The sequence below is a fragment of the Helianthus annuus genome, chromosome 2 (assembly GCF_002127325.2).
Source record: "Helianthus annuus cultivar XRQ/B chromosome 2, HanXRQr2.0-SUNRISE, whole genome shotgun sequence".
NCBI classification, from domain to species: Eukaryota; Viridiplantae; Streptophyta; class Magnoliopsida; order Asterales; family Asteraceae; genus Helianthus; species Helianthus annuus.
The window spans coordinates 13,256,423-13,283,612 of NC_035434.2; the positions used below are offsets into that span (position 1 = coordinate 13,256,423).

Here is a 27,190-nt window from a genome sequence, read left to right on the forward strand (position 1 = left end):
TAAAATAAAATAATCAAATAAATGTATATTACATAAATAACACTATTACATGGATGATGATAAAAAAATAACTATATAATACTTATATAAGCAACTTTTAACATGCAAATGATACAAATAACCGGATTAATTATGCTTTAACCAGAATAATTATAATTATAATCATGCTACAATTTTAAAATAGCATAATAATAATTACTTTAAATTCATTCATACTGTTCATATATTAAGTCCTATATTCTACCCTTACATTTATAAAAAACGCTACGTGTGAAGTAGCGGCCCTAGCCACATCGCCTTGTTAACATCCTAGACACCGTCCCAGGCTAATTAAAGGGGGTACTAAACAAGGGTTAGCCATATCTTTCTAGTTAGCTTTAGTTAAAGGGTAATCGTATCTATACATCCCTCAAAATTTTTGTACATCCCCCAATAGAAAACGTATAGCCCAATACACTTCCAATTGGATTTAAAACATTAAATGCGACACCAATAGGAAGCATATTAGGCAATACGATTCCTGACCCAAATATTTTCTGACATGCACGCAGTTCAGGACAACAAAAAAATTCTCCAAGGAACGTATGGCCCTATATGATTCCCCTCGTCTCTTGAAAAAAAAATCCCTTTAGAGAGCGTATGAATCTATATGATTTCCCTGGTTTCCTAACCATTAGCTAACCATCTTCTGAAAAGTTTATACTTTAAGTACAGATATATGAATATGAAGTGTATTGCTCAATACGTTTGAACTCAGAGAAACCGTTTTACCCTCTACACTTTCTACAAAATTTAAGGGATGTGCAAATAATATAAAATGGGATGTGTGTAATTAAATAGCCTCAACTTAGTCAAAGAGTGGGTTAATTTTATATAATGGGTAACAACACAAAAACATCACACGCAGGGAACGTGCGTTATAAATAGTATTGTTTCCCCAAAATTTATATAATTATTTTAAACCCTAGAATCACTCTCGCCCTCTGCAATTCTCGAATTCTTGGAGCCTTTGATCTTTCTGGTAATTTCTCATCTTTTGTTCATCTTCCTCTTCGTTTTCTTGATTGTAATTTCGAAAATTTCCATTGATTTTATACAAATTTGTTCGTTTTGTTGTTGATTTAGTTATGTTTATGCGACTCAATTTGATAGTCTTTGAATGATGAAATTGTAGTAAGAGTTGTTCATAATCTAACCTAAATGAAAGATGCTAACCTATTTGATCATGTACCACCGGTTGCCGTTTGATTAAAAAGTGCATCTCTCTGACACATCACAATGGACTTTAACTGACACCCCCTTCAACTATGGGTTAACTAAGAGTTAATTACTGTTTTCGTCCCTGTTCCATGTGGTTTCTCAAAAATCACTATTTTAAAAATTGCGATTTCAGTCCCTGTGGTTTCACTTTCGTAACCATTTCAGTCCCTGTGGTTTCACTTTCGTAACCATTTCAATCCATTTATTCTGTTGGTACAGGGACTGAAATGGTTACGAGGTGGACGGAAATAGTTACGAAAATGATACCACAGGGACTGAAATCGTACTTTTTAAGACTGAAATAGTGATTTTTGACAAACCACAGGGACGAAAACAGTAATTAACTCGGTTAACTAAATATTTTAGAAGAAAAAAGAGTAAATTGCCAAAATCGTCTATGAGGGTTAGGGATGTTTGCCATTTTCATCTAAAACAATTTTTTTTTTACCGTATAGTTCTTCACTTTTGGGATTTTTTTGCCATTTTCATCCAAACGGTCTGACTTTTTTGCCAAAATTATTCCTGAGATTTGGGACTTTTTGCCATTTTCATCCAAATGTTTGATAGAAAAAATAAAGCAAACTAGATGTTTGGGTGAAAATGGCAAAAAATCCCAAAAGTGAAGGACTATATTGTACGAAAAAGTTGTTTTGGATGAAAAATGTCGAACATTTCCAAACCTGGACGATTTTGGCAATTTACTCAAAAAAAAAAAAAAACCCAAAACAAATTGTGATGTGGGAGTGGAAATCCGGCGTGCACGCCAAGCTAACCACCCCATCTCCGGCGTGGAGCACGGCGTTGTGATTGGGGCTTGAGGATCTCCACCGGTGTGGGGGAAAAATGTGTGGGTGAAGTGGCGGTGTTTCATTGGTGGGTGGATTTTGGGTTGGTTTTGATTGGTTACTTTTTTTAATTTATAAAAACGCTACTTTCCACGCCTCATCCCACTCCTCCCATTTTTGCACCATGCCACTTTTTTGACGCGTGCTGATGTGGCGTCCACATGTCGCATAACGTAACGCCCCCTTTTCAAGCCCCTCCACACCGTATAGTCTAAAGGGCGTTAAGGAGTAACGCCTCATAAATGGCGCCCCTGTCACTAGTGTGTTTCGGTGTTTAACACACCCACATCTGGTGATAGAAGAAATATCATCTTAGGGGATCATAGAAGGAACAATAGTTCAGTTATAGGAACTTTTCAATAATGTGATTTTAGGTTCTTTTATATGTTTTACATGCATTATTTCTAACAGAAAATGTGCAATGCCTTTAGTGCATTGGGGGTAGGTTCTATGCAGAACACTAAGTATCGCGAGAACAAGCAGAACAAAATGAATTTCCCATTTTCTCAATCCGAAAAACCTAAAAAGTAAATGATAACGTTACAAATGTAAGATTTATGTTTCTCACACTAGAATTCAAAACAAAATATGGAAAATTTTCAGTTTTTATATAACCTACACATATACAGCCATACAGGTTATGTGTAGGTTAGGTTAAATTACCTACATGTATGTAGGCTATGTGTCGGTAAAAATATATGGTTTTTTTTTGTATATATAATACACATATGAATGTAAGAAACATAAAATTTATAAAATATGAACATTAAATCCCAAAATTTAGTGATTTAGAGTTGTTCCTTTTGTCCTCGCAATCATTGGCGAAGCCACGCCCCCCCCCCCCCCCCCACAAACCCAATTTTCCCGAAACTGGGGGGCGGCAACGTATATACCTATACGAAAGTACTATTCATAACACTACGCATCAAAAAGTTCGGGGGGGGGGGGGGCAGGCGCCCCCCCGGAGATACACTATCCTGCGCCCCTGCTCGCAATAATTAGTGTTTTGTAATGATCATCATCCTAGTGTATTGAATTGATATCATCTGAAAAATGCTTTAAGCTATTGTTTTGGATTTTCAGTTTTCCTCATGGGCAAAGTAAAAGGCAAAAGGATCAGACGAAACTCTTTTAAGAAACCGACAAACAATATATCTACGGAAGTTGTTAATCATCTTCCTGTTGTTAATTCCAATGAAACTGCGACCCTGGAAACAGGTGAATTATCGGGTTATATATTCATGTGTAACGGGAATACAAAACCCGAGTGTTATGTAAACCGTGTTTTCGGGCTTCCTGCTGGAAGAAGGGAAGTTGTGGAGAAGATAAAACCTGGTACAAAGCTTTTTCTTTTTGATTTTGATGTGAAGCTTCTTTATGGTGTGTATGAGGCGGTCTCCACTGGCGGCATGAACCTACAACCGACTGCTTTTGGGGGAAGGTTTCCGGCACAGGTACGCCTCGTTATTGAATTAGATTTACATCAAAATTTTAGAAATATACGTATAAAATATTTCTAAAATTTTCTTCTAGTGTATCGCTAAACATGAAATAGCGCCCGCTATTTCATCGCTATCGCTATGTAGCGTATTAACGAGCCGAGCGGCTCGCGAGCTACTCGAGATCGGCTCGAGAAAAAGCTCGAAACGAGCCGAGCGTTATCGAGCCCGGGCCGAGCTTGAGCCTAAAAACAAAGCTCGTTTGTTTATCGAGCCCGAGCTCGAGCCTCGCATGTGAAGCTCGTTAGGCTCGTCGAGCCTTATCGAGCTTTAGTGTAAACGAGCTGAATCGAGCCGAGCTTATGTAAACTTGTTTACAAGCCGACCTCGAACCTAAAAATAAGCTTATTTAGTAAACGAGCCCGAGCCCGAGCTTCACTTATCGAGCTTGCGAGCTTAAAAAGTCTATGATTTATATTATTTTTATTTAATATACTAATTAATAGATGATAAACGAGCCGAGCCCGAGCCGAGCTCGAGCCGAGCTCGAGCTTGAGAAAATACAAACGAGCCGAGCTCGAGCTTTGAAAACAAAGCTCGAATTGAGCCCGAGCTCTCATAAGTTAATCGAGCTCGAGCTCGAGCCTGGTCGAGATTGGGCTCGGCTCGGCTCGTTTGCACCCCTAACCCCTAAGCGTATAGGACTATAGGTAGCTTGTCGCTATCGTCCGCTATTCGCTATTGACAACTATGGATAGAATTACTCTTACAATTAGTGAAGCCCACACTTTGCTGTCGTCCTAATTTAATTGATTGATGCTGTTTTTATGTTATTATGTCATCACTTAAATCATTTTAGTTTTAGAGAAAAAATGTAATTTAAAACGGCTTCATATCATTTACTTTAATAATTATATGCAGGTCCAGTTCAAAATCTGGAAGGATTGCCTTCCACTGCCGTTAAATTCTTTTAGAAGTGCTATCAAAGACAACTTTCAAGGCTCCAAGTTTGCACAAGAACTTAATGATCACCAGGTAAAGACATTTTTTTTTCTCTAAAACATTACGCATTTTCAGTGGTAAATATGTAATAGAGTAAATTACAAAAATCGTCCTAAATGTATGTCACTTATTTCAAACTGTGTCCTTTGCCTTCAATAATTACAGAAAACGTACTCAATGTTTGCAAACCCTTGCAAGTTATGTCCTTTAGCCCTAACTCAGTTAATTTTTGTGGTTAAATCTGACCAAATGGACCCCACATGAGGATATTTTTGTGGTTAAATCTGACAATAGACCCCACATGAGAGTAAAATGACCAAAATACCCTCATGTGGGATCCATTTGGTCATATTTAACCACAAAAATTAACCGAGTTAGGGCTAAAGGACATAACTTGCAAGGGTTTGCAAATATCGAGTACGTTTTCTGTAATTATTGAAGACAAAGGACACAGTTTGCAATAAGTGACATACATAAAGGACGATTTTTGTAATTTACTCTATGTAATAAGACTTGCTTTTTTTTTTAAAACACGCTAATTGCATACCGCAACAAACTTTGCACCTTTTTTGCGCACGCTACCATTTTGACGACCTTCTCTTTTTTTTTTCATTTTAATGTAAAATGTTAAGAGTTAATTACTGTTTTCGTCCCTGTGGTTTGTCAAAAATCACTATTTCAGTCCATTAGTTTAAAAATTGCGATTTTAGTCCCTGTGGTTTCACTTTCGTAACCATTTCAGTCCACCTCGTAACCATTTCAGTCCCTGTACTTAACATAATAATGGATTGAAACGGTTACGAAAGTGAAACCACAGGGACTGAAATGGTTATGAAAGTGAAACCACAAGGACTGAAATCGCAATTTTTAAACTAATGGACTGAAATAGTGATTTTTGACAAACCACAGGGACGAAAACAGTAATTAACTCAAAGGTTAATAATAGTATGCATTTGTAATAATATAGTTATTTTCATATAATGAAAAGAGTAAAATGTCATTTTCGATCTCAGGTTTGGCTAGTTTTGTGAATTTCGTCCAAATGTTTGTTTTTCCTTATCTGTACCCAAAAAGTTTGAAATCTTGCCATTTTCATCCGGCTCGTTAACTCCATCCATTTTTCTCCGTTAAGTCAGGGGTATTTTGGTCTTTTTTTATTTAGTAAGGGTATTTTGAATACTTGTACATAAAGTGAAAAAGACCGAATTGCCCTTTAAGTTAACAAAAAAGACATTCCCCTGACTTAACCAAGAAAAATGGATGGAGTTAACGAGGCGGATGAAAATGGCAAGATTTCAAACTTTTTGGATACAGATACTGGCCAAACATCAGGGTCGGAACTCGGAAATCGTATTTTACTCTAATAAAAATAAAGTTTACTTTCCCGTTAATAATTTCTTAATATAACGAGAACTAACTTTTTAAACAATTTCTTTAACCAAATTTACTAATTTGCCCCTCAATAATCGTCACTGGAAATCAAGTCAACGTTAAACCTCGATTTAGACATTTGATCAATAATCTGCAGGTAAGAGACCTTCTATTGTTGTTTAAACCAATTATCGCACCATCACCCGCTCCACTCCACCTACCAGTACCCGATGGTGCATATGGACCACGTGTCCAACCACCAATACCTAGTGCTCCACCCATGTCCCGAACACCTGCAGCGATAAACGGTTGGCTTAATCCATCATCATCAAACCCACCGTTACAGAACCGCTATCAACCTTACATGGCCGGACCATTGCATAATCATTCACAGCAAACAAGCGAGCCTCAGTTCGTTCATAAAGACGGGTTAAACCCGTATCCGTATCATCACCATCTATCTGTCACCCATCAAGCCCCACGCGCTCATGTTAATCTCCATCGGTTTGTAGAGAATCAACCACCATACTTCTCTAACGAACATCCCGAAAATCTGCAAGAAGCGTATCCAAGGTACGGAATTTGGCTTCTTTGGTTGTAATTCAATAGAGTAAAATGCCGTTTTCGCCCCTGAGGTTTGGTTATTTTACGACTTTCGCCCAAAGGTTTGTTTTTCCGCGTCTGGATCCAAAAGGTTTGAAATCTTGTCATTTTCATCCAACTCGTTAACTCCATCCATTTTTTAACGTTAAGTCAGGGGTATTTTCGTCTTTTTAGACATTTTTTTGTGATGATTAAGGGTTTGGGTGGGGGGAAAGTCAACAGATGTGGATCTTTATTTCTTATAGTGTTTTTTTAATCAAAATGCCTAAATTGCCCCTCATTTAACGGATAAAAATTGGATGGAGTTTACGAGTTGGATGAAAATGACAAGATTTCAAACCTTTTGGATCCAGATGCGGAAAAACAAACCTTGGGTCGGCATATTTAACTTTATAAATTATCTTTTACTTTACTATACCAAATTTTAACGGGTTGACGAGTCAACCTAAGCATGACCTATTTTAGATTGGTCAACCTAAACATGACATGTTTATAAAAAAATTTACCGGGCGGGTCACTTTACCCCCCCCAAAAAAAAAAAAAACTAATAAAAACCGTGCCGAATTCTTGTTTGTTTCTTGTCTGTCACGAATTGTCGACCCTATATTTAATTTAACTCATCTTTCTAAAATTCTTTTACAGGCATTTGACAATCCCTGCGGTGTATCCTCGTGATCCAACAGTTGGCCTTAATGGTGGATATAATGGTTTAGCCATACCAACCGTTACGAACCATATTGATAGGAGTCATGGTCACAACCCTTACACTGCACCAACATCTCTCTATGGTTTAACTCCATCTTCTTCTTACAGTGGGCCGACATACATGCATTCACAGCCTTTTATGCGCGTTTCCTCTTATTACTCGTTTGTTGGGGGCACACAGATAGAGCGTTGACCGCTTGCAAAGATTGTTGACCTAGGAATGTAATGACGAGGATCTAGTAGTTTATGATGATGTTTAGCTAGAATGTTTTGTGTAAAACCGAGGTAATACTTGTGGAACCGGGTTATGGGAGAGGTAAGTGATTAGTTTGGTTTCGGGTTTTTTTTGTCGGGTTTTAACCGGTTGGGTGTGGGTATTACTGGGTTGGAACCGGCTTCAAAGTATAGGGTTACAACCCGAGGTAGGGTCGATTCCATAACTAGTTCCTCAATACTAAGACAACGTTAAGGGAATGCTAAGGCTAGGACAAACAAAAGTATAGGAAGATCTAAGGCCGTGAGACAAATCTATATACTTAACTAAAAGTCCATATCCTCTAGAAGTCCGTATCCTTAATCCGACGTTTCCAAGAATTTATGTCCCGGATTATGTCCTCAAAGAGGTGCTGGTCTAGCAAATCTTGCCTAATCCGCTAATCTTATGTTAATTTAATTTGGGTCGCTTTGAGCTCCTCCTCGTCTCCACTGTAAGAGTTTCCGTGATTCTCACCAAAGCCAACATCTGTCACTTCGCATGATTCTCATGAGCCATCTCAATCGTCCCTTCTTTATCTTGTCCAATTACATGCCCCAATTTTCATGGAAAATTTAGGGGGCTACTAAACGTACCCCCTCTTGTTACTTTTCATACCCCCTTTTTATAAAATTACATTTAAACTTATCATACTTACCCACTATACATGTCATCATTTTTTATAAGTATTTTTTTTGTTACAAAACAAATTCAAAAGTGTAAACAATTGTTGTAGCTGTTTTTTTTCCAAATTTTTTGTTTGTTTTTATATTAATTTAAAAAAAAACATATTTTAAAGTGTTCACTTCGATCGAAAGTCATAAACTGGTTTTAACTTGTTTATAACATACTCCTTACAGTAACTAAATTTGAACTTATATAGATTGTTAATTTATAGTTTGATAAAATTATTTTAGTACCTATTGTTTATTTGTTCACTTACATAGATGGTTTGAATGATTAATATGTGTTAGGGCTATAAACATTATTTTAAAAGAAAAACTTTATTACTCTTTAATAAATAAAAATTGTTAATTATTTTATAAACACATTTAAAGTATTAAAAATTATAAAAGTAAGAGTGTAAGACCTTTAACCTTTTTTTAAAAGGAGAGTTCAAAACTTTTTTTTTATAAAAAATGTTATTATTTAATTGTAAAGATGTTCGATAAAAAAACATAATCAAAATACTATCTGAGAAAGTGTCTTTAAAAATAATATCCAAGAACTTTAAAAAAAATATGTTTTTTAAATAAAAATTAAAAGACAATATTTTTTTTTTTTTGAAAAAAAAGTATGTAATCTTTTTTTACACTTTTGAATTTGTTTTGTAACAAAAAGAATATTTTTTAGAATGATAATTTGTATAGGGGGTAAATATTACAAGTTTTAATGTGATTTTATGGAAGGGGGTATAAAAAGTAACAAGAGAAGGTACATTTAGTCTACCCCAAAATTTATCCTTGTGTGATCACACATCAAACAAGATCAAAGACACAAGAGAAAGTATCACTAACCCCCTTGAAAATACCTATACACTCCACTAAAAATCTATATGCGAACTATAATAAAGAGTAAATTGCCATTTTAGTCCCTGAGGTTTGGTCCAAATTACCATTTTAGTCTAAATAGTTTTTTTTCTCCTCTGAGTCCCTGACTTTTCCATTTTCTTGTCATTTTGATCGCATTCATTGCCTAACTCAGTCTAAAAATCAGGTTATAACCAGGGGTATTTTTGGCATAACTGTTGTGTAGTGATAACCAGGGGTAGTTTACAACATAATTTATAAACCTCATAATAATTTAGTGTCAAAAATACCCCTGATTATAATCTGGTTTTTAGACTAAGTTAGGCAATGTTATCAAAATGACAAGAAAAAAAAAAAAAAAATCAGAGACCCAGAGGAGAAAAAAAACTATTTAGACTAAAATGGCAATTTAGACAAAAACTCAGGGACTAAAATGGCAATTTACTCGGGGACTAAAATGGCAATTTACTCAGAGACAAGAAAAAGTATCGCTTACCCCCTTCAACGTACCCTATACACTTCTCTAAAATAACCCCAATAACTCAATCTAACATAAATCTAACATCTCCTAGAATTCATGTACCCGATTAAGTCCCCATGGAGGTGCGTATTATATAATAATCAAATATCTATTTACCATTGTAAAATAAATATCCAAGACTGTAATTGCTAATTATGACAGTTAACTAATGTGTGATATAATTAAGAATGTGTATTCACTAGTTAATACAGTTTAATCATTAAGCCAGGGTAGATTGAGTATGAAATTTGAAGTTGACATTTACAAAGAACTTGCAAAAATACACTCAGTATCACTAAGTTCACAAAAGGATAAACATTTTCTGCCGTTAAATCCCAATACAAAAACCACATTAACTACTCTAATTAATTTAAACTAGGAGTGTATGACATGATCAAATAGACACTACCGTTAACGTGCACGCAACATTGCACCTCTTTTTGTTCTTGAGATTCTTTAACATACTTGGTTAAAACACGACGTCCAATCATGCTGCTACAAAAACTCCCGCCAAGAGTCACACCGGGAAAGTTGTCCAAAAATGGCGAGCTCTTAATGTTTGGTTTGTCAAAAGTATCAGGACAAGCGAATATAAGACCACCGAACACCTCCACCTTATCAACGACAGTGGTGTCGTTCCTCCCTTGATTGAAAGATCTCAGATGGCTAGAGACAGCCGCAGTAGAAGATAGCGCAGTGGTAGGATTTGAGTAGTAAAAACGGAATGTGTCGTCGGTTTTGAGGCCCCCACCATGAACATAAAAACCCCGCGGGGAACGCCTGCAAGTTGACTTCTATGTTATGCATGATGATTGATACCTGTAGTCGCTTAAAGAAAAAGACGATATGAAGAAACAAGAAAAAAAAATATAGTATCTTACCCAAGAACGAGATGGAATGCAAGAGACGTCATACTTCCAACCTTTTCTTGACGAATGGAGTATTTTCTTTTCTTTGTTACCCCAATGAAGAGATCCCAAAACTTATCTTCACCTCCTAACTGTCATTATTTATGAACAATCAAAACTCGATAATACTGGGGAAAAATATAATATTCTCTTTATATATATATATATAAAAAAAAAAAAAAAACACGCCAAAGCCAATCAGTGAGAAAGTTCAACAATTCACAACATCATGTTTACAAAACTCTATAACTATCATATTTACCCATTCCATATAGTATATAAAAAAATCACTTGTAAGTTACAACAATTTGTTTCATTGAATAATATGTTCTCTTTGTTTATATAGTGAAACAGGCTTATAACTAATATTATTATAACTTATAAGTCTAATTTTGTTTAATTTAATGTGGAATATGTAAATATAATATGTTTGGCACTCTGATAAGAGTAAATATGAAACTTTAAACTTTTAGAATGATTTATATGAACATATGCCTAATAGGCTAATATATTAATTATAAGAGTGAATTTCAAGGATTGTCCTTTATCTTTATACCTATTTTCAGGCGCTGTCCTTTATGTTCAAAATTGACGAGTTTTGTCCTTTATGTTTTCATATCATACACGTTTTGTCCGTTAGGCCTAACCCAGTTAGTTTTTTCAGTTAAATTTGGTCATGTGCTTTGTACATGAGGGCATTTTTGTCAATTCAAAGGTTGCAGAAGCTTTGAGCTGTAAATCTGCCATTGAACTTACCTTTGAATTGACAAAAATGCCCTCATGTACAAAGCACATGACCAAATTTAACTGAAAAAACTAACTGGGTTAGGCCTAAAGGACAAAACGTGTATGATATGAAAACATAAAGGACAGCGTCTGAAAATGGGTATAAAGACAAAGGACAATCCTTGAAATTCACTCTAATTATAATGATGTAAAGCTTGAGTTAACTAAAGAAAAAGATTAACATACTTCATCTTTAACTTGATTCAAAAGAGTTTCGCCATCAATATTATCAACCGACCCTTCTCTTCTTGCAGCAATATCAGTAAAAACACCAGTTTTCTCAATAACAGATGTGGTGTATGTGGGGCCTACTGGTGACAATCCGCTTGATAATACAGCATGAAATTGAGTTTCTCCTATACCTGCTCAAAAACATATTAACAACTTCTCATAATTGATGGAACAAACCTTTAAATGCAACATTTAAAAATTAAAATAGCAACATAAAATAAGAAACAAAAAGAAGGTATCAGATCAACAGAGACGGAAAAAAAAACTAAGGGGGCGTTTGGTTCACATGAATTCAATGGAAATTAAGGGAATTGGAATTTGAATTCCGTCACTTAAGATGTTTGGTTCACAGGATTTGATGGAATTGGAATCTCAATTCCAATCTTCATGTGTTTGGTTTACAATGGAATTGGAATTGGAATTCGGCATGAATTCCTTCAAATTCCTTCCTATATATGAAGGAATTAAAGTAAATTCGTTGGAATCTTCGACCGTTTCGACTCGTACTGTTTCGACGCGAACAATTTCGACCCGTACCGTTTCGACGCGAACCGTTTTGACCTGCACCGTTTCGAATCGAACCGCTTCGGCGCGTACCGTTTCGACGCGAACCATTTCGACCGTACCGTTTCGACCAATACCGTTTCGAATCGAACCGCTTCGACCCAAACCGTTTCGACGCGAACCGTTTCGACCCTTACCGTTTTGACCCGAACTGGTGGTTGTGGGTGCTGGGGTGATGGAATTCAATTCATTTGACAACCAAACACAACAAGAATGGAATTGAGATTCCAATTCCAATTGGAATGTTTAGATTCCAAATCCAATTCCTTCAAATTCTAATTCCTATACAAATTCCAATTCCAATTCCAAATCATTCCGCGAACCAAACGCCCCCTAAGGATACGATAAGAACATAAAACTATACATATCCACCAGTGTGGATTTTGATGTTACCAGGAGGTTTATTCATTTCCACTGCAAATACCAAGGAAACAGCAGCAGAACTACCAAATTGAGCATCATTGGTAAATCGGAACTTAGATAAAGCATCACCAACAATGACGGTTTCTGGTGACATGGCATAATCTACAATACATGGTATGAATTACATAAGTCAGCAAAACAAAGTGACATGTTGTTACTGAAGCAACACTAACCTAAGTGCTCTATAACCTCTCTCATGTCTGCATAATAATGGTCCTGCAACAAGAATTTGATCTTGTTAAAAATACGAGAAAGGTTAACGTTAGTAGTATATATGCACAAAGAACATGAGGAAAGACTTACAGCGAACATTATTATGGCAGCAGGGGAGTCACACCCTGAAACCGAAGTTGAGAACTCCCTGATGTCTGTTACAAATTCGTCAATCATGACAGTTTCTGGTTCCTGATGCATCAGTACATAAACTTAAAAAGACCAATTAAACCACTATAGGAAAAAAAAAAAAAAAAAAGATGAGATTTATAACCTGAATTTGCTTTAAAAGCGGGATTATTGTGACTTTCAACCCTGGTAGAAATCCAACAATCAACATTACTGAATCAACCTCGTCTGGACGAAAATACCACTCAACCTGCAGCAGATTATTTAATACGTTATTTTCTTAACAAACGCCAAAGAAGGCAAAATTATCAATCAAAATAAGAGAATTAACCTCATAGACTTTATCAGAGATTGCACCCTTTCCAATTATTCCGTCGGGATGATTACTAATGACTGGAACATGAGCGCCTAGTGCTGCAGTAATCTGCAAGTCATTCATACATTTGTAATATATTCGAAGCCAGTGTAATATATATAGGGGTGTTCAAAATGCTCGCAGCTCGTGGTTCGCTCGAAACTCGCTCGGAAAGAGCTCGGTTGTAAACGAGCCGGCAAGGCTCTGCTCGAATTGTAAACGAGCCGAGCTCAAGCTAGTCATGGTTCGGTTCGTAAGCTCGCGAGCCAGCTCGAATTATTTTATTTTATATAGATTAAAATTAATTATAAATGTATTAAAAGAAAAAAATATGTGGAAGATGGGTCAAGTGTTAACATTTTAAGTTTAAAGTTTAATTAATCAATAGCATATAGAAATATGAAAAAAGAAACAAAAAAATATACATATTATACTTTTTAATATGTCTTTCGGTCTTTACAATATTAGAAAAATAAAAATAGTATATATAAATATATGTGTAATTTATATATATATATATATATATATATATATAGGGTGGGAGTTGGATACAAAGTCCATTTTTCCTACAAAGTGTAAAAAGTTATAAAACACCATAATGTCAACCATAAAACACACTCAAAACCCACAAATAACAAAGTGAAGATTACTAAATTGCCATATTTGTGGGTTTTGAGTTGTGTTTTGGATGATAAGGATTTGATTATCGAATGACTAATATTAGTGTGTTTTATGTTGATTATCATGTTGTGTTTTATATCCGTAGTTCTACGACTGTGTGTTTGAAGTTTTTATGGACTTTTAGGGTTTGGATAGTGTGTTTTAGTGATCTTCACTCTGTTATTTGTGGGTTTTAACTGTGTTTTATGACTGAAATTGTGGTGTTTTATGACTTTGTACACTTTGTAGGAAAAATGGACTTTGTAGCCGAACCCGACCCTATATATATATATATATATATATATATTTTATGTTATCAATATTTGTAAAAAATAAAAACTATCAGCCGGCTCTAAGTGGCTCGAGCTCGACTTTTCAGCTCGATTAAATAAACGAGCCAAGCTGAGCTGGCTCGTTTATGTTTGAGCTCAAGCTAAAACCGGCTCGGCTCGATTACAGCTCAATATATATATAGGGAGAAGATCATGCGAGAACCACCTCTTATTGCGAGAACCGCGAGAACCAATGTGAACACAACCAAAAATGCCTAAAAATAGCTAAAAATCACACAATTTTTTTTTATTTTTTTAATATAAAAATCGCTACTTTTCGAAGCCAAAAAAAATTAAAAAAAAAAAAATTTTTGGCCACTAAAAGTAGCGATTTGAGCATAAAAAATATTAAAAAAAAAATTAGATTTTTTTTTATTTTTTAGATTTTTTGGGGGTTTAGCTTGTGGGGTGTGTGGGGGGGGGGGGGGGGGGGGTTTAGGTTTTTGGGGGGTGGGGTTAGGTTTTTTTTAGGTTTTTTTGGGGTTTTAGTTTTTAGCATTTAGCTTTGGGGGTGATGTTTTTCTAGCTATTTTAGGTTGTGTTCACATTGGTTCTCTCACAATGAAATGAAGGTGGTTCTCGCATGAGCCCCTCCCTATATATATATATATATAATATATATATAAGCAACTTATTGTTCCATCGATTACTAACAACTAACATGACCTTATTCATAATTATAAAGCTGTATGTATCAATTTTGAAGTAGAAATAACATACGAGTTGGTGAGCCTCTCCCAAACAACTCTCCTCATGATAACCACCAAACGAAGCAATGGCAAAGTGAGGACGAATCGGCTCCGATAATACTTTATTAACCACCTCTTCTACAGCATCCTAATCATAATTAGGGCATACAAATGTATAATAACACGATTTCGGGAATAATTTGTGATTAACGTAAAAGTTAGGGTTTGAATAAAAGTAACCTGGAGAGTGTGATTGAAGGAGCATGCAGAGGCGAGCTTCGGACGAGAAAGGACGCGATCGCAAACGACGTTCCAAGAGCGGCTGACGCAAGCGGCGGAGGCGAAGGAGACTGCCGGAAGTCTAGAGACGATGTTCTGAAGAAGGTCTTCGCTGATGACGTCAATAGGTGCAGCGATTCTGCACTGCCGGAGGTCTTCACTGATGATATCAATAGCTTCAGCGATTCCGCTTGGCGGTGACGCCATCTCGGTGGTAGTTCGTACACTTCCCGGCAGTGTAAGTAGCAATTTTCAAAAATTTATTGGTGTTTTAATTTAAAGAGTAAATTACGTTTTTGGCCCCTGTGGTTATATCAGTTTTACTATATTGGCCCAAAATAAGATTTTTTTAACAGATTTGCCCTCATGGTCCCTATAACTAACCTTTTTGGCCCCTAAATCTAACCAAACCCCAACTCAAGTTAATTTATTGGTCATATGTCTAGCACATGATGTCTAATTTGGTCATTTTATCTCCCTCTATAAATAAAACCCTAAACCCCTGTTTTTTCACTTCATCTTCTTCAATAAATACTCTCTCCACCATTGCTAAACTTAATAACGCACACGCTGCGTTCTGTTTCGACACCTCTGTGCCAGTTTTCAACACATAAATTAAAGATTTCACTAAACCAGCACCAGCAATTAACGGTTTATTATCATCTAACAAAGATAAATTCAATAACGCAGTGACAACGTGTTCTTGAGTGCAAGGATCAACACACCGAAGCAGCGGAATCAACGCGGGTACAGCACCCGATTCACCGATTAACGCTCGATTATCCACTCGGTTTTTCGGTAGCAACCGAATTTTGGCAGCTGCTGATCTCTTGACAGCAATCGAACTCGAACTTAGACTACCACACAGATCTTAACCGTGGGTTGTAAATCTTCAGGTGGAATGTTTTCAATTATCTCAGTAGAGAAATTCTCGCGCTGGAGAAACCCTAAGCAGGGCTCCGGCTCCTGTAAATTCTTTCGATCAGTTTCAGTCAATTTCTTTACCTCCTCTGATGTTGAAGCCAGACGCTGTAGCTCTCCAGATATGTCACTACTACAGGCGGAGAAATCACTGAACACTTGCGAGAGTCCGTAATATCCATCTGATGACGTCACAGAAGAGGATGAGTTGGATAACTTAGCAGTGGCAAGCTGTTGCAAATGCGTGTCTATGAAGGAATCAGTGACGTTGTCTAATTCGACAGAGGGTGGGAGGGTTTGTTCCTGTTCTGCAGAGGCGGCGAAGGAGGAACAGCTGTTGTTTGTGTATCCTGAGTGTGAGAAACTGGAACGCACGGTACGTTGAACGGCCAAGATGTTTCTGGAAGCTGGATGAAGAAGAAGCAGCTGAGGATGGAGGAGGAGTGTAGTAGGGTCGGGTTATTTGAAACCGACCCGGACTAGAAGAGTCGGATTGTTGAAGAGAAACCATTTGAAGAATGATTCAGGATGAAATGGGCATAATTTAATTTAATTTATGATGAAGAAACTATGAGTGAGAGAGATGAATATATTATATTTTGATTTTCATGGGGTGGTGGTGGAGAAGAAAATGATTTATTGAAGAAGATGAAGAGGGGTTTAGGGTTTTATTTATAGAGGGAGGTAAAATGTAATTTTGGGCAAATCTGTTAAAAAATCTTATTTTGGGCCAATATAGTAAAACTGATATAACCACAGGGGCCAAAAACGTAATTTTCTCTAATTTAAATTTCACTTGTAATTTTGAACGAGAGAGAGAGAGAGAGAGAGTTGACAACGAATCAATGGAATTTATTTTGGCTTGGTGTTGTCCAATCAGATGAGTGACTTCTCACATAAACCCAAAAAAGTTACACCATGAAAGGCTGAAAAGAGAGCATGTGTCAGACGTTTTACATTTTTTTTAGGGAAAATCTTCAAAATAGCCGAAAATTTTCAAAAATAGACATGTGAACTCTTACCAGGAGCCGTTTGACGAGTTCCTACACTGCTCAAGTTAAAAGCCAAGATCTTTCCTTAGCAACATATGTGTTATGGCCTGGTCTATTCCATAGCGCGGCGCTTTGGATGTTTTTCTTAAACAGATGGAATGTGGGTTGATGTGGGTTAGTTTGGTAGGGATTTTTGGTTGAATTAGTTTGGTAGAGATTTTTGGAGGAAAAATTTTTATTTTAGTTTTATTACATATAATTCATAGTTGTTTTATAATTACGTCATTACGTCATTATTTTTATAGAATGTGTATAATATAAGTTCTTAACGTTGTTTATTTTGTTAAATTAAACGAACACGTTAAATAAAATGTACAGAAAGCAATAAGAATTAAACGTAAACAATCCAAAACCAACGAGATGTAAATAGAAGATTAACTGCAATATATATATGTATATCAGTTTGTACATACAATACAAAACAAAAAGGTACAACTGAGTACATAATACATAACAAAACACTAAACAAACAAAGTAAGGTACTAATCCTCGTGCGGTGGGGACGGTGGGAGAGGAAGTGGAGGCAACCCAGCGAGCTCTCGTAGATCAACGAGCGTCTCGACGATCCAGTCAATGCGTGCGCCCTGACGTTTGAGGCGCCGGTCGAAGTCACGAGCCACCTCACGCGCTGCTGGAGGCAGGTCAGCGTAAACGTGTTGCGGGTACTGTGGCGGCTCAGGAGCTGGCTGAACTGGTGGTAACGGGATATCCTCGACCTGCTCCTCCTGAGCCGGATCCTGAGGCTGAGCCTGAGGCTCGTCCTGAGGCTGATCGAGGCCCAGAGCCTGTAGCTGAGCCTGCCGAGCGGCCTGCTGAACATCAGGAGGGGCTAACACTCCAGGCCTCACCTCAATAACAACCGGGATGACCTCCGGCAACACCTCCGGCTGCCAAATCAGCCCGTCACGACCCTTGAACCTCAGACCAACATCAAAGGTACGGGTGATCTGCATGCTAGATACTGACGCGCGGCCCAACCTGGATGACGGGATCGGATCGGACAGCAGCGGATCATGCTCGGGCACGATCCCTAGCGAGCGTGCAATGGCGGTGATGCATGAGCCAGTGTGCAGCTGCCCGCGGAGCTGCCGGTGGTATGCTGTGGCAAAGTAATCTGCCAGGCAGGCTGCTAGATCGTAGGGCTGGCGGCGAATGAGGCAGTATAGAAAGAAAAGGTCACTGAGGTTGACCTTCTCCCTGCTGGAACCCCGCGGTGCGATAGATGACGCGATAACATGGTGCAGGTATCGGTACAAGGGGTCTCTAATGGTGGTGGCCTTTTGCCAGGATTTCCCAAAAGGAACCCTGGAAATGGCCCTCCAGAAACTGATAAGCGTCTGCCTGTCCATCATCGTAACCGCCTGCGTATATAAATCAGTATCAAGCTCAGGCTCTGTGTACAAACTTGTAAGGACAGCAAACTGCCGCACACTCATCTGAAACTCCTGACCGGCGAGACGGAATGTAACCTCGTGGACTGGAAAATCCGGGTCCTCCACGTAATCCGCCGGATGCGGAGCGTATGTAAACGTAGAAAGAAACTCGACCGTAAGCTCAGGGTACAAGTCCTCCATTGCTAACTCAAATAGGCGGGACCAAGGAGTATCTAGTCCAACTATATCACACGCCCGCTCTACCTCTCCCACGGTAGTCAGCAGCTCCCAGTCTATCCCTACATGCCCCCCCATCTCTATGGTGCGCAACCTAGCGCATCTCCCCCTCGCCCGTGACCCCTGCGGAAACTGCAGGTACGGACATGACGGCTCTCCCTCGTCCCCCACCTCTCCCTCAGCCTCCATATGCTCAATCTCGTCATCGGAGGAATCCATCCCTGCACGTTGAAAATAATATTAAATAAACAAATAATAATATTAAATAAACAAATAATAATATTAAATAAACAAATAATATTAAACAAATAATATTAAACAAATAATAATATTAAATAAACAAATAATATTAAACAAATAATAATATTAAACAAATAATAATAAACAAATAATATTAAATAAACAAACAATATTAAACAAATAATATTAAACAAATAATAATATTAAATAAACAATAATAAACAAATAATAATAATTAAACAAATAATAAATAAAAAAATAAAATAAACATGAACCAAAGCGCCCCGCTTTGGCCTCGGCGCGTATCACACCCCGACCACGTGTAACAACAAAACGTGGCGGATACGTCGGGGAGTGTTGTAACAGAATCATTGTTTGATAACACATGGAAATTTAAATATTGTTTTATTGATTAAATGAACTCGTTGTTCTATTACAATCACATAAGTACTACTATGAACTTCCAAGTTTTAAAGTTGCTAAGGCACGAGTCCATCCTAAATGTAGCATGTATCAACAATCATCTCAAGACAGCACCTGAAACATGTGTAAAAATAGGTACGTCAGCATAAAAATGCATGTGAGATACATAGGTTTTGTAAAAAAAACGGGATTCATGACTTATGTTTAAGAAAATGTTTAGTCATGAACCTTGTAACTTGCTTTGTCTTGTAAATCATTTGAAAAACGATAGGATCAGATGATATGTATAATTAAGAGAGTAATGTATGGTTAACTGAATAACCATGTAAAATGGGTTTGTATAAGCTAAGTTGTTTGAAAAACAATGTTTTGATAAAACGTTTATGGTATATATAAAATATACCTTGGTTTTAAGAAAGTTGAATAAGTAATATATTAAAATATATTTCAGTTCCAATATTGTTAACTCAAGTGTACTAAATAACGCCACGGTATGTAATGCAATGAAAACACTTATATATAAGAAGTACCAGCGGCGTATCTACCATGTTTTCATCACATTACACTCGTTCCGTTATCCAAACACTAACCAAAACCAAATCGTTTGATAGATAGTATATTAAATATACTTTGGTTGTTCAAAATAATAGTTTTCAGTAGTATATTACAAGTACACCTTGGATTTATAAATACCACATTAAACTATGTTTTCAAAATATGCTTTGGATGATTACAAAATATATGTTGGTTCTTGTACAACACCACACATGAGAGTATATCAAACTATACTTTTTGGGAGTATATCAGAATATACTTTAAAGGTGCGATTTAAGAATTCATTCAGACCTGGTGCATCAAACTACACCTTTGAGACTATAGGGATACCACAAAGGAAATCCCTATTTGGATGGAGAAACGAATTGGTTTCAGACATTCCATGACAACAGGAATGGGGTGTCTAGTCCTATAGCGCTATATCATACTACCAATCGGTCTGTTGAACAAAATAAGTACTATTCCAACAATTTCTTTTGTAATCTTTGAGAAATCAGCGTTTAAACCATAGATAGTCATTTAGTTTGTCAAAAGATAAATACTAACATGCATAATCAATTATACTTTGAAATCATGAAAATAACAGATAGGTACACATACTTCACCCCAAAACAGTTGAAACAGTAAAAGAGGGGAACTATGTACTCACCTGAGATTGCTTTGGATTCCTTGTATAATAACCGGATAATGCTAAAGATCACGGAATATCAACGGCACCTAATAGGTAGCTTATGTTAATATACCGGACCAAATCGGAAGGATCGGACAGTACGCGGGTTCGTAAACCAAACGAGTATGGAGACTCGTGTAATATGGCTTAGCAAAGCCTACATACTAAAATGAAACCTAATCTAAGTGCTTACGGTCCATCACGACCCGTTTAGGTAGCTTATGCTACCCTAACGCGTCGTTCGCGTAGAACGCGTTCGGAACGCCTAACATTGCGACCACACGGTATAACCTCAGAAGGTTATAGCTATGGTCACCTAATGTGTTTGGTCGGGTCCTAATGACCGACCAAATGGGTCGGGTTCGAAAGTATAAGCGATGGTTTAAATCGCTTACCTTACGACCCTATATAAGCACTAAACTAAAAGTGACGAGCTAAGCATGTTAGAACATGCTTAACTAAGTTTAGAAACAGGTTTGGCATCAAAACAAACGGCTTTGATGCCCACGAGTAGTTTGGTTACAAAATACGCAAGAATGCGCATTTTGGCCGAAACTACGACTCGTCACTGAGCCTAGATAACGTGGTAATCAGTAGGTATGGTCACTATGGACCATAACCATCGTGATCACGCTCAGGTTATGAAGTTCCATGAACTTCACATTGACCAAAAGCTGGTCAATGCAGAAAGTCAACAAAACGTTGACTTTCGGACTCGAAAAGCGAATAAAAGAACGAAAGAAGACTTACGGAGGGTCCCCGAGTGCTAATCAAGATCAAATAGCTCAGGTATGAAACAACGGTTCCAACTTAGAGCCTTAAGATCTGATTTTGTGATTTTTACACTAAAGGGGGGGGGTATTTATAGGAAAAGTGGAACCGTTAGGATCGTTTTATCGAATATCGTGCCTTGATCTCGTGCGTACATGTGTCCAGGGGTTAAATACACTGAACTTGGCCCTTGGCCCTTCATTTGGGTGAAAAGGCATTGCCCCTTGATCGAACGAAAGGCCAGATTCTGCATTAAATGCAAAATCTTCTGTCAGACATCCTTACGCGGCCCGCCTACACATTTGGGCAAACCTTACGCGGGCCGCCTGGCCCCTCTGATCTGCACCACTTGCAGAATTTACATATTTGACCCCTGTTGCGTTTTTAAGCCATTTCCAGCCCTTTCAAGACCTGTAAAGCCATCTTTAAGGCCCTAAAATGATGCCTAAACATTGTGGACATGAAACATGCCCAAAAATATGTCGGATGTCGGTTCGTTTGGCCGTACGATCGCGATGTTCGCTTAATTACGACGGAATGCGCATAAGCGTGAAAGACGATCCAAATGACGCGACAAATGGATTTTTTTTCTCATGCCAAACACTAAGGCATAATATAAGGATGCTTACATAAATTTTTGGATGTCCGGATGTATTCAGAACGTGAGTTATGCGCGAAAGTGCAAACTTATGCACTTTTTGACACTTTTAGTCCCTGAATGATCCAAAAGTTTGTTTTAGCATACCAAACCCATCAAAGCCTATTTCTAAGCTATGTAAAGGATATATATGGTATGTTTAACTTATGGACATGTTCCGAAATGTTCGTTACAGTTCAAATTGGCATACTTTCGCAGTTTGTCAAGTTTAGTCCCTGTAAGCGAATTAACTTGTTTTTGCCATACCAAAGCCTTCAAAACTTATTTCTAAGTTATGCAAAGGTTATTTAAGGTATGTTAAGTGTATGATGGTCTCCCGGAGTATTTGTCGCATTAAACTGAGTACGTTTATGCACCAGTTTGCGTATAATTCTCCAGAAAGCGTTGTAGAGTATGAAATTGAACAAGGATTGATATGTGCAAAGCATACACATATTTATACAAATCCCAAGTATGAAATACAATATTTCCTTGGTTTGGCATTTGTTTGATGGTTGAAGTGACACAGGTGTCACAGCGCGGCGCTTTGGTTCTTCATTTTGAAGAACAGAACACAGATCGATCAAAACCCGCCCCAATCAACACAAAATTCAACATGTACATTTAAGCAAAACGATTAAGGGTGGTCGATCTTACCTTTTAGCGGTTTGAAAGCTTGAAAACGAAGATCGGCTCAAGTGTGTGAAATCGCACCGTTGTGTGTGTTTTTTGTGTTTGTGGTTGAAATGGGGGAGAAGCTGCCCCGCTTTACCTTAAACGATGGACCGAAGCGCCCCGCTATGGCCATAGCGCGGCGCTTTGATATCCAAAGCGCCTCGTTTAGCTCAAAGCGCGGCGCTTAGGCCCTTTTTTTATTTTTTAAAAAATGTTTTTAATTCACAAACGCGTCGATAATAGTCTAAAATTTACGGTTTTTACACTAAACATCATTTTTTAATATATATGGACTATACGGAAAGTTTCGGATCAAATCGGTTACGTGTGATGTCATATTCCATTATATCGTATCATTTTGGTTTGAAAGCACAAGGACTCCTATGAGTAGTTTTATGTGTATCAGCCGCCTACCGTACATGAACATGACGTATTTGTTAGGCCCTAAAGTGTGAGACTGACGCATCAAATTAGCACAACGGGCTATGGTTACGAACATCGTACCGGGTTAGTTAGTATTAGGTTTTGGACCTTTACAGGTCACTTGGGCCAAGCTTTAGGCCATGTGGGCCAAGCAGGCCCAAGGGGAGCCCATGTGGGAAGTGGGCTTGCCTAGGTATATAAACAAGATTTCTACTTGTTTTAGGGTTGGAACTTCATAGTTACACAATTCCTAGAGAGAGAGCTAGAGGATTCGAGTTGGTGGTGATCATTTGTACTAGACGGTTTTGCTTATTCAAGTAATAGAATCGTGTGCAAGTGGTTTAAAGGTGATTCGGTTTGTTCTTCGTTTCCATATTTTTCAGTTCGTATTTTCATATTTTCCGATTTGTTCTTGAATCACATCAAGTTTGGATTCCGCACAAACTTGGTGTTGTTTGATATCATTGAAAGATCCGGTTATACGGGACTTACAAGTGGTATCAGAGCCTTTAGAACCTATTTCTAGGCTCGGTGTGATATCAAAATATTCAAGATATTCGTTGTTTTTGGTTTGGTGTTCTTCGCGTTCTTCGGTGTTCTTCATTGTGTTCATCCGAATTTTAGTGAAAATTCCTATATTTTGGATTTTGATTTGTTTTGAAAGTTGTTACTAGATAATTTATTGTTTTAAATCTTTTAAATATTCTGTATTATTTTTCAAAGCTTTATCAAAATCCCAAATTTTCGAAACTGATATTTGACTTTGGAAAGTTCACGTGTCAAAAATTTTTTTTCAAATTTGAAAATATCTTCCAAAATTATTGGAATCCAGTTGCAATATTCATCTTCCACCGTTTCGACTTGTCCCACTCGCAACCACCTACACGATTTCGGTTCATCACGTTTGAGTCGCAACCTCTGCAAAAGCTGTTCAAGTTGCAATCTCCTGCATTCTTAACAGTCTCGTGTCATCAAGTTCATCCACAGTCGCAACCACTTCGCTACGGTCCGAGTAGCAACCGAGTTCTCGAGTCGCAACCTCACTTGGTCTCGATTCATCTTGTTTCACGGTCTCGACTCACCGTTCCGACTCGCAACCATCGTCTCGAGTCGTTCTGTTCGAGTCGCAACCGATATCTCTACTCATCGTGTTTTGTTTTCGAGTCGCAATCATCAGAGGTCTCGAGTCAGCCGGTCTCGACTCGCAACCTCGTTCCGATCTCCGACGCAACCTCCGGTCACCTTCACCGATCTCTGATTCGAATCTTTCTACACTCCGGTAACCACCTTCATCGTCCTCCGATCATCGTTCTTCAACGTATCTCCGATCATTGTCGGATATAATCCGTTTCATCTTATCTTGGCGGGATTTGTTTTACAAGTGAATTAGGGTTTTGGACGGATTTGAACGAAGAAGACAGTTCGGTGGTTATTATAATAATAAACATAAAAATAATAATAAAAAAAAGTTTGTTTGTTTGTGATAACGGTTTTTGACAGGTTTTTGAGGTGTGATTTCGAAAGCGGGTTCGTTCCTTCGTGTTCAACGGGTTTGAGTTAGCGAGTACACGGGTTCTCGTTTTGAGCTTGTGTTGAGGAAATAGTAAAAAGCGCACATTTTGGGAGATCAAATCTTACAATGTCTTCTAAAAGAGAGATGCTTGAGCAGAAATTCGAAGGATTCAGTTACTCATACGGTGAATCTATAGATGCAGTGATTGGCCGGTTTGTTGAACTGCTTTCTGAAATGGAGAAGGCAGAAATGGTGGTGTCTCCTCGCATAATCAACAGAAAGCTTCTGGAGGCTATAAAAGGGATTCCAAATCAGGCGAACTGTAGTTGGTTTATGAATGTTAATCAGATAATAGTGACAACCGACGGCAACTGTTACAAAATGAAGTCAGATGAGCTGATCTCTCTTATCAAATCCTATGGCAATGCTGACTCACCACAAAATTCAGCATCTATGTTTAACAAACCCATGGCTCAAGAAGTTACTCGTGATCGTGAAGAGATACTTTCTGTATTTTGCACTCCTGAGTGTAGAAAAAGAAATGAGGCATATCGATTACACAACGCTGAGTTGGTTCAAGACTACAACGACATAAAAAATAAAAATTTTACTTTATCAAAGAATGAAAAGCTTTATAAAGATAAAATTGAAGCTCAGCGAAAAGACATCATCAAACTTAAGGATGATGTTAGTGTAAAAACAGCCCAACTCTTCATGGTTCAAGAAAAACTATGCAATGTGACTAAGGAACTGGAGGATATCAGAGAGAGATATCAAATTAATGAGCTCAACATTAAGAAATTTGATTCTTCCAGTAAATTAGTCAAAAATTTGTGTGATCAACAGCTTGCGTACAAGGAAAAGAAAGGACGTGGTTTGGGTTATAATCAGACTCCTCCTCCCTACAATGATAATTATACTTATTTACCCATGACTGAGGAGGAGCTGATGAATGAAAGTAAAATGACTTACGGTCCTAAAACTGATAAGTCATCAATCAACAGCAGACCTGTTGATAAACAAGCGACTCCTCCAATAAATCTTGTTTCCAAGGGTATTTTCGATCCTAATGCTTCGTCTTCTCTTGCAGATGAAGTTAAAGTTGAAGGTGTCGTTGAAAATGAACAAGCGTCAAGTTCTAATGTGTGTGACATTTTTGGCTCATTTTTACAATCTATGTTGAAGAATGTCAGGCCTGATGGTTTGGGCGAAAATGTTGATGCTTGTGTCAGAGAGACTGAATCGGCAAATAGAGCGAATGAGCCAGCTGAACCATCTGATTCCAATTGCGAATCACCTGAAGCAGCTATTTCTGAGAAATCGGAATCAGTTGATTCTAGTGAATTCAGCTCAAGGGTGTCATGTGCAGAACCGTCTTGTGCTGATAACTCGTCTAATGATTCAGTTGAAGTCTCTACTAAAGTTTCTGGTAGTTCTTCCGACAAATCAGAACTCTCCGATTCTGTCAAAGCTGATGACATGAAGGATGAAGAGAAGACAGACGTGAAAAAGGCTCCAAATACGCAAGTTGAACAATCTGAACCTTCGGTTAGTGGTGAAAAGGTTCAGATTAAGCAACAAGAGCCAAAGCAAGCAGGAAAAGGACGCGGAAATAAGAAGCCTAAACATCAAAGACAAGCAGGCTCTCCACAGTCCTCAACGGGCAGCAATAGTCATCAAAAGGCCCGTGATGTGAAAAATTCCTTTGTTAAGCCAGTCAGTAATGGCAAATGTGAAAAATATGCATTTGACTGTGCTAACAAAGCTTTCGGAAAGACTGGTGAGATTTCTGAACATGACGTGCAGTCTACTCAAAACAAGAAAACTCAGAAGAAATCTCCACCACAGAAGGCCCCTGCAAACGACAAGTATAGGCATCCAAATTCATCGTCGTCTGCAAGAAATGTGCAACAAAATCAAGCACAGAAAGGACCGGTTCGTCCTTCAGGGTCTTCAAGAGCAAATCCAGCTGATCAGAATGCATTCTACGTAAAGAGACAAACATGCTTCAATTGCGGCATTGCTGGTCACATTGCTCGAAATTGCACACATCGTCCCTATGTACCCTACTATATGCAAAATCAGAGGGTTACATCAAAGGATAACTACCATTCTAAGCCGATGAAGGTATCTTCACCTAAGGCAATGAAGAATGTGAATCCCAAGGTTAAACCTTCTGATGGGGATTGGAACGCTGCCAAAAACAAACGCAAAGCTTTTCAGGAACAAAAACGTTTTTCTAAAACTCACAAACCTGAACCAGTTAAAGTTGCTCAACCGAAGGCAACAAAAAAGTTTGTTAAACCAAAACAGATTTGGAAACCCAAATCTAAAGCAGCAACGTCTCCAATCCTTGAGACAAAAGGGGACTTATGTTTAAAGGAAGTGTCTTACTTTGATGCTTCAGGTAAACCCAGGACCACGATGGCCTGGGTACCCATGTCTTACTAATCTCCTTACTTTTCAGGAACAACCAAGGAGGAGCTGTTGACAATCTCTGGAATGTTGACAGCGGTTGTTCCAGAGATAAAAACGGGTAACATTTCACTGTTGCAAAAATTTCAAATTTTTTTACAGATGATATGTTCCCTTTGGAGGAGATAA

At 37.9% G+C, this 27,190-nt stretch overlaps 2 protein-coding genes and 1 pseudogene across 2 annotated transcripts; 1 reads left to right on the forward strand and 2 right to left on the reverse strand.

The window, feature by feature from the left end:
• The first annotated feature begins 865 nt into the window (after positions 1–865).
• Positions 866–7,569, forward strand: LOC110911108. The gene is made up of 5 exons (XM_022155686.2): positions 866–1,021; positions 3,189–3,559; positions 4,466–4,579; positions 6,075–6,490; positions 7,163–7,569. The coding sequence occupies exons 2-5, from the start codon at positions 3,197–3,199 to the stop codon at positions 7,416–7,418; spliced, it is 1,149 nt and encodes a 382-aa protein (XP_022011378.1). The 5' UTR covers positions 866–1,021; positions 3,189–3,196; the 3' UTR covers positions 7,419–7,569.
• A 2,193-nt stretch (positions 7,570–9,762) lies between these two features.
• Positions 9,763–15,329, reverse strand: LOC110911102 (F-box/LRR-repeat protein At5g63520). The gene is made up of 10 exons (XM_022155681.2): positions 15,058–15,329; positions 14,849–14,965; positions 13,113–13,205; positions 12,927–13,031; positions 12,743–12,844; positions 12,613–12,655; positions 12,410–12,541; positions 11,408–11,583; positions 10,409–10,527; positions 9,763–10,307 (listed from the first exon to the last, which is right to left on the reverse strand). The coding sequence occupies exons 1-10, from the start codon at positions 15,301–15,303 to the stop codon at positions 9,893–9,895; spliced, it is 1,548 nt and encodes a 515-aa protein (XP_022011373.1). The 5' UTR covers positions 15,304–15,329; the 3' UTR covers positions 9,763–9,892.
• Positions 15,330–15,538: 209 nt separating this feature from the next.
• LOC110886284 lies at positions 15,539–16,644 on the reverse strand (annotated as a pseudogene).
• Positions 16,645–27,190: the final 10,546 nt, after the last annotated feature.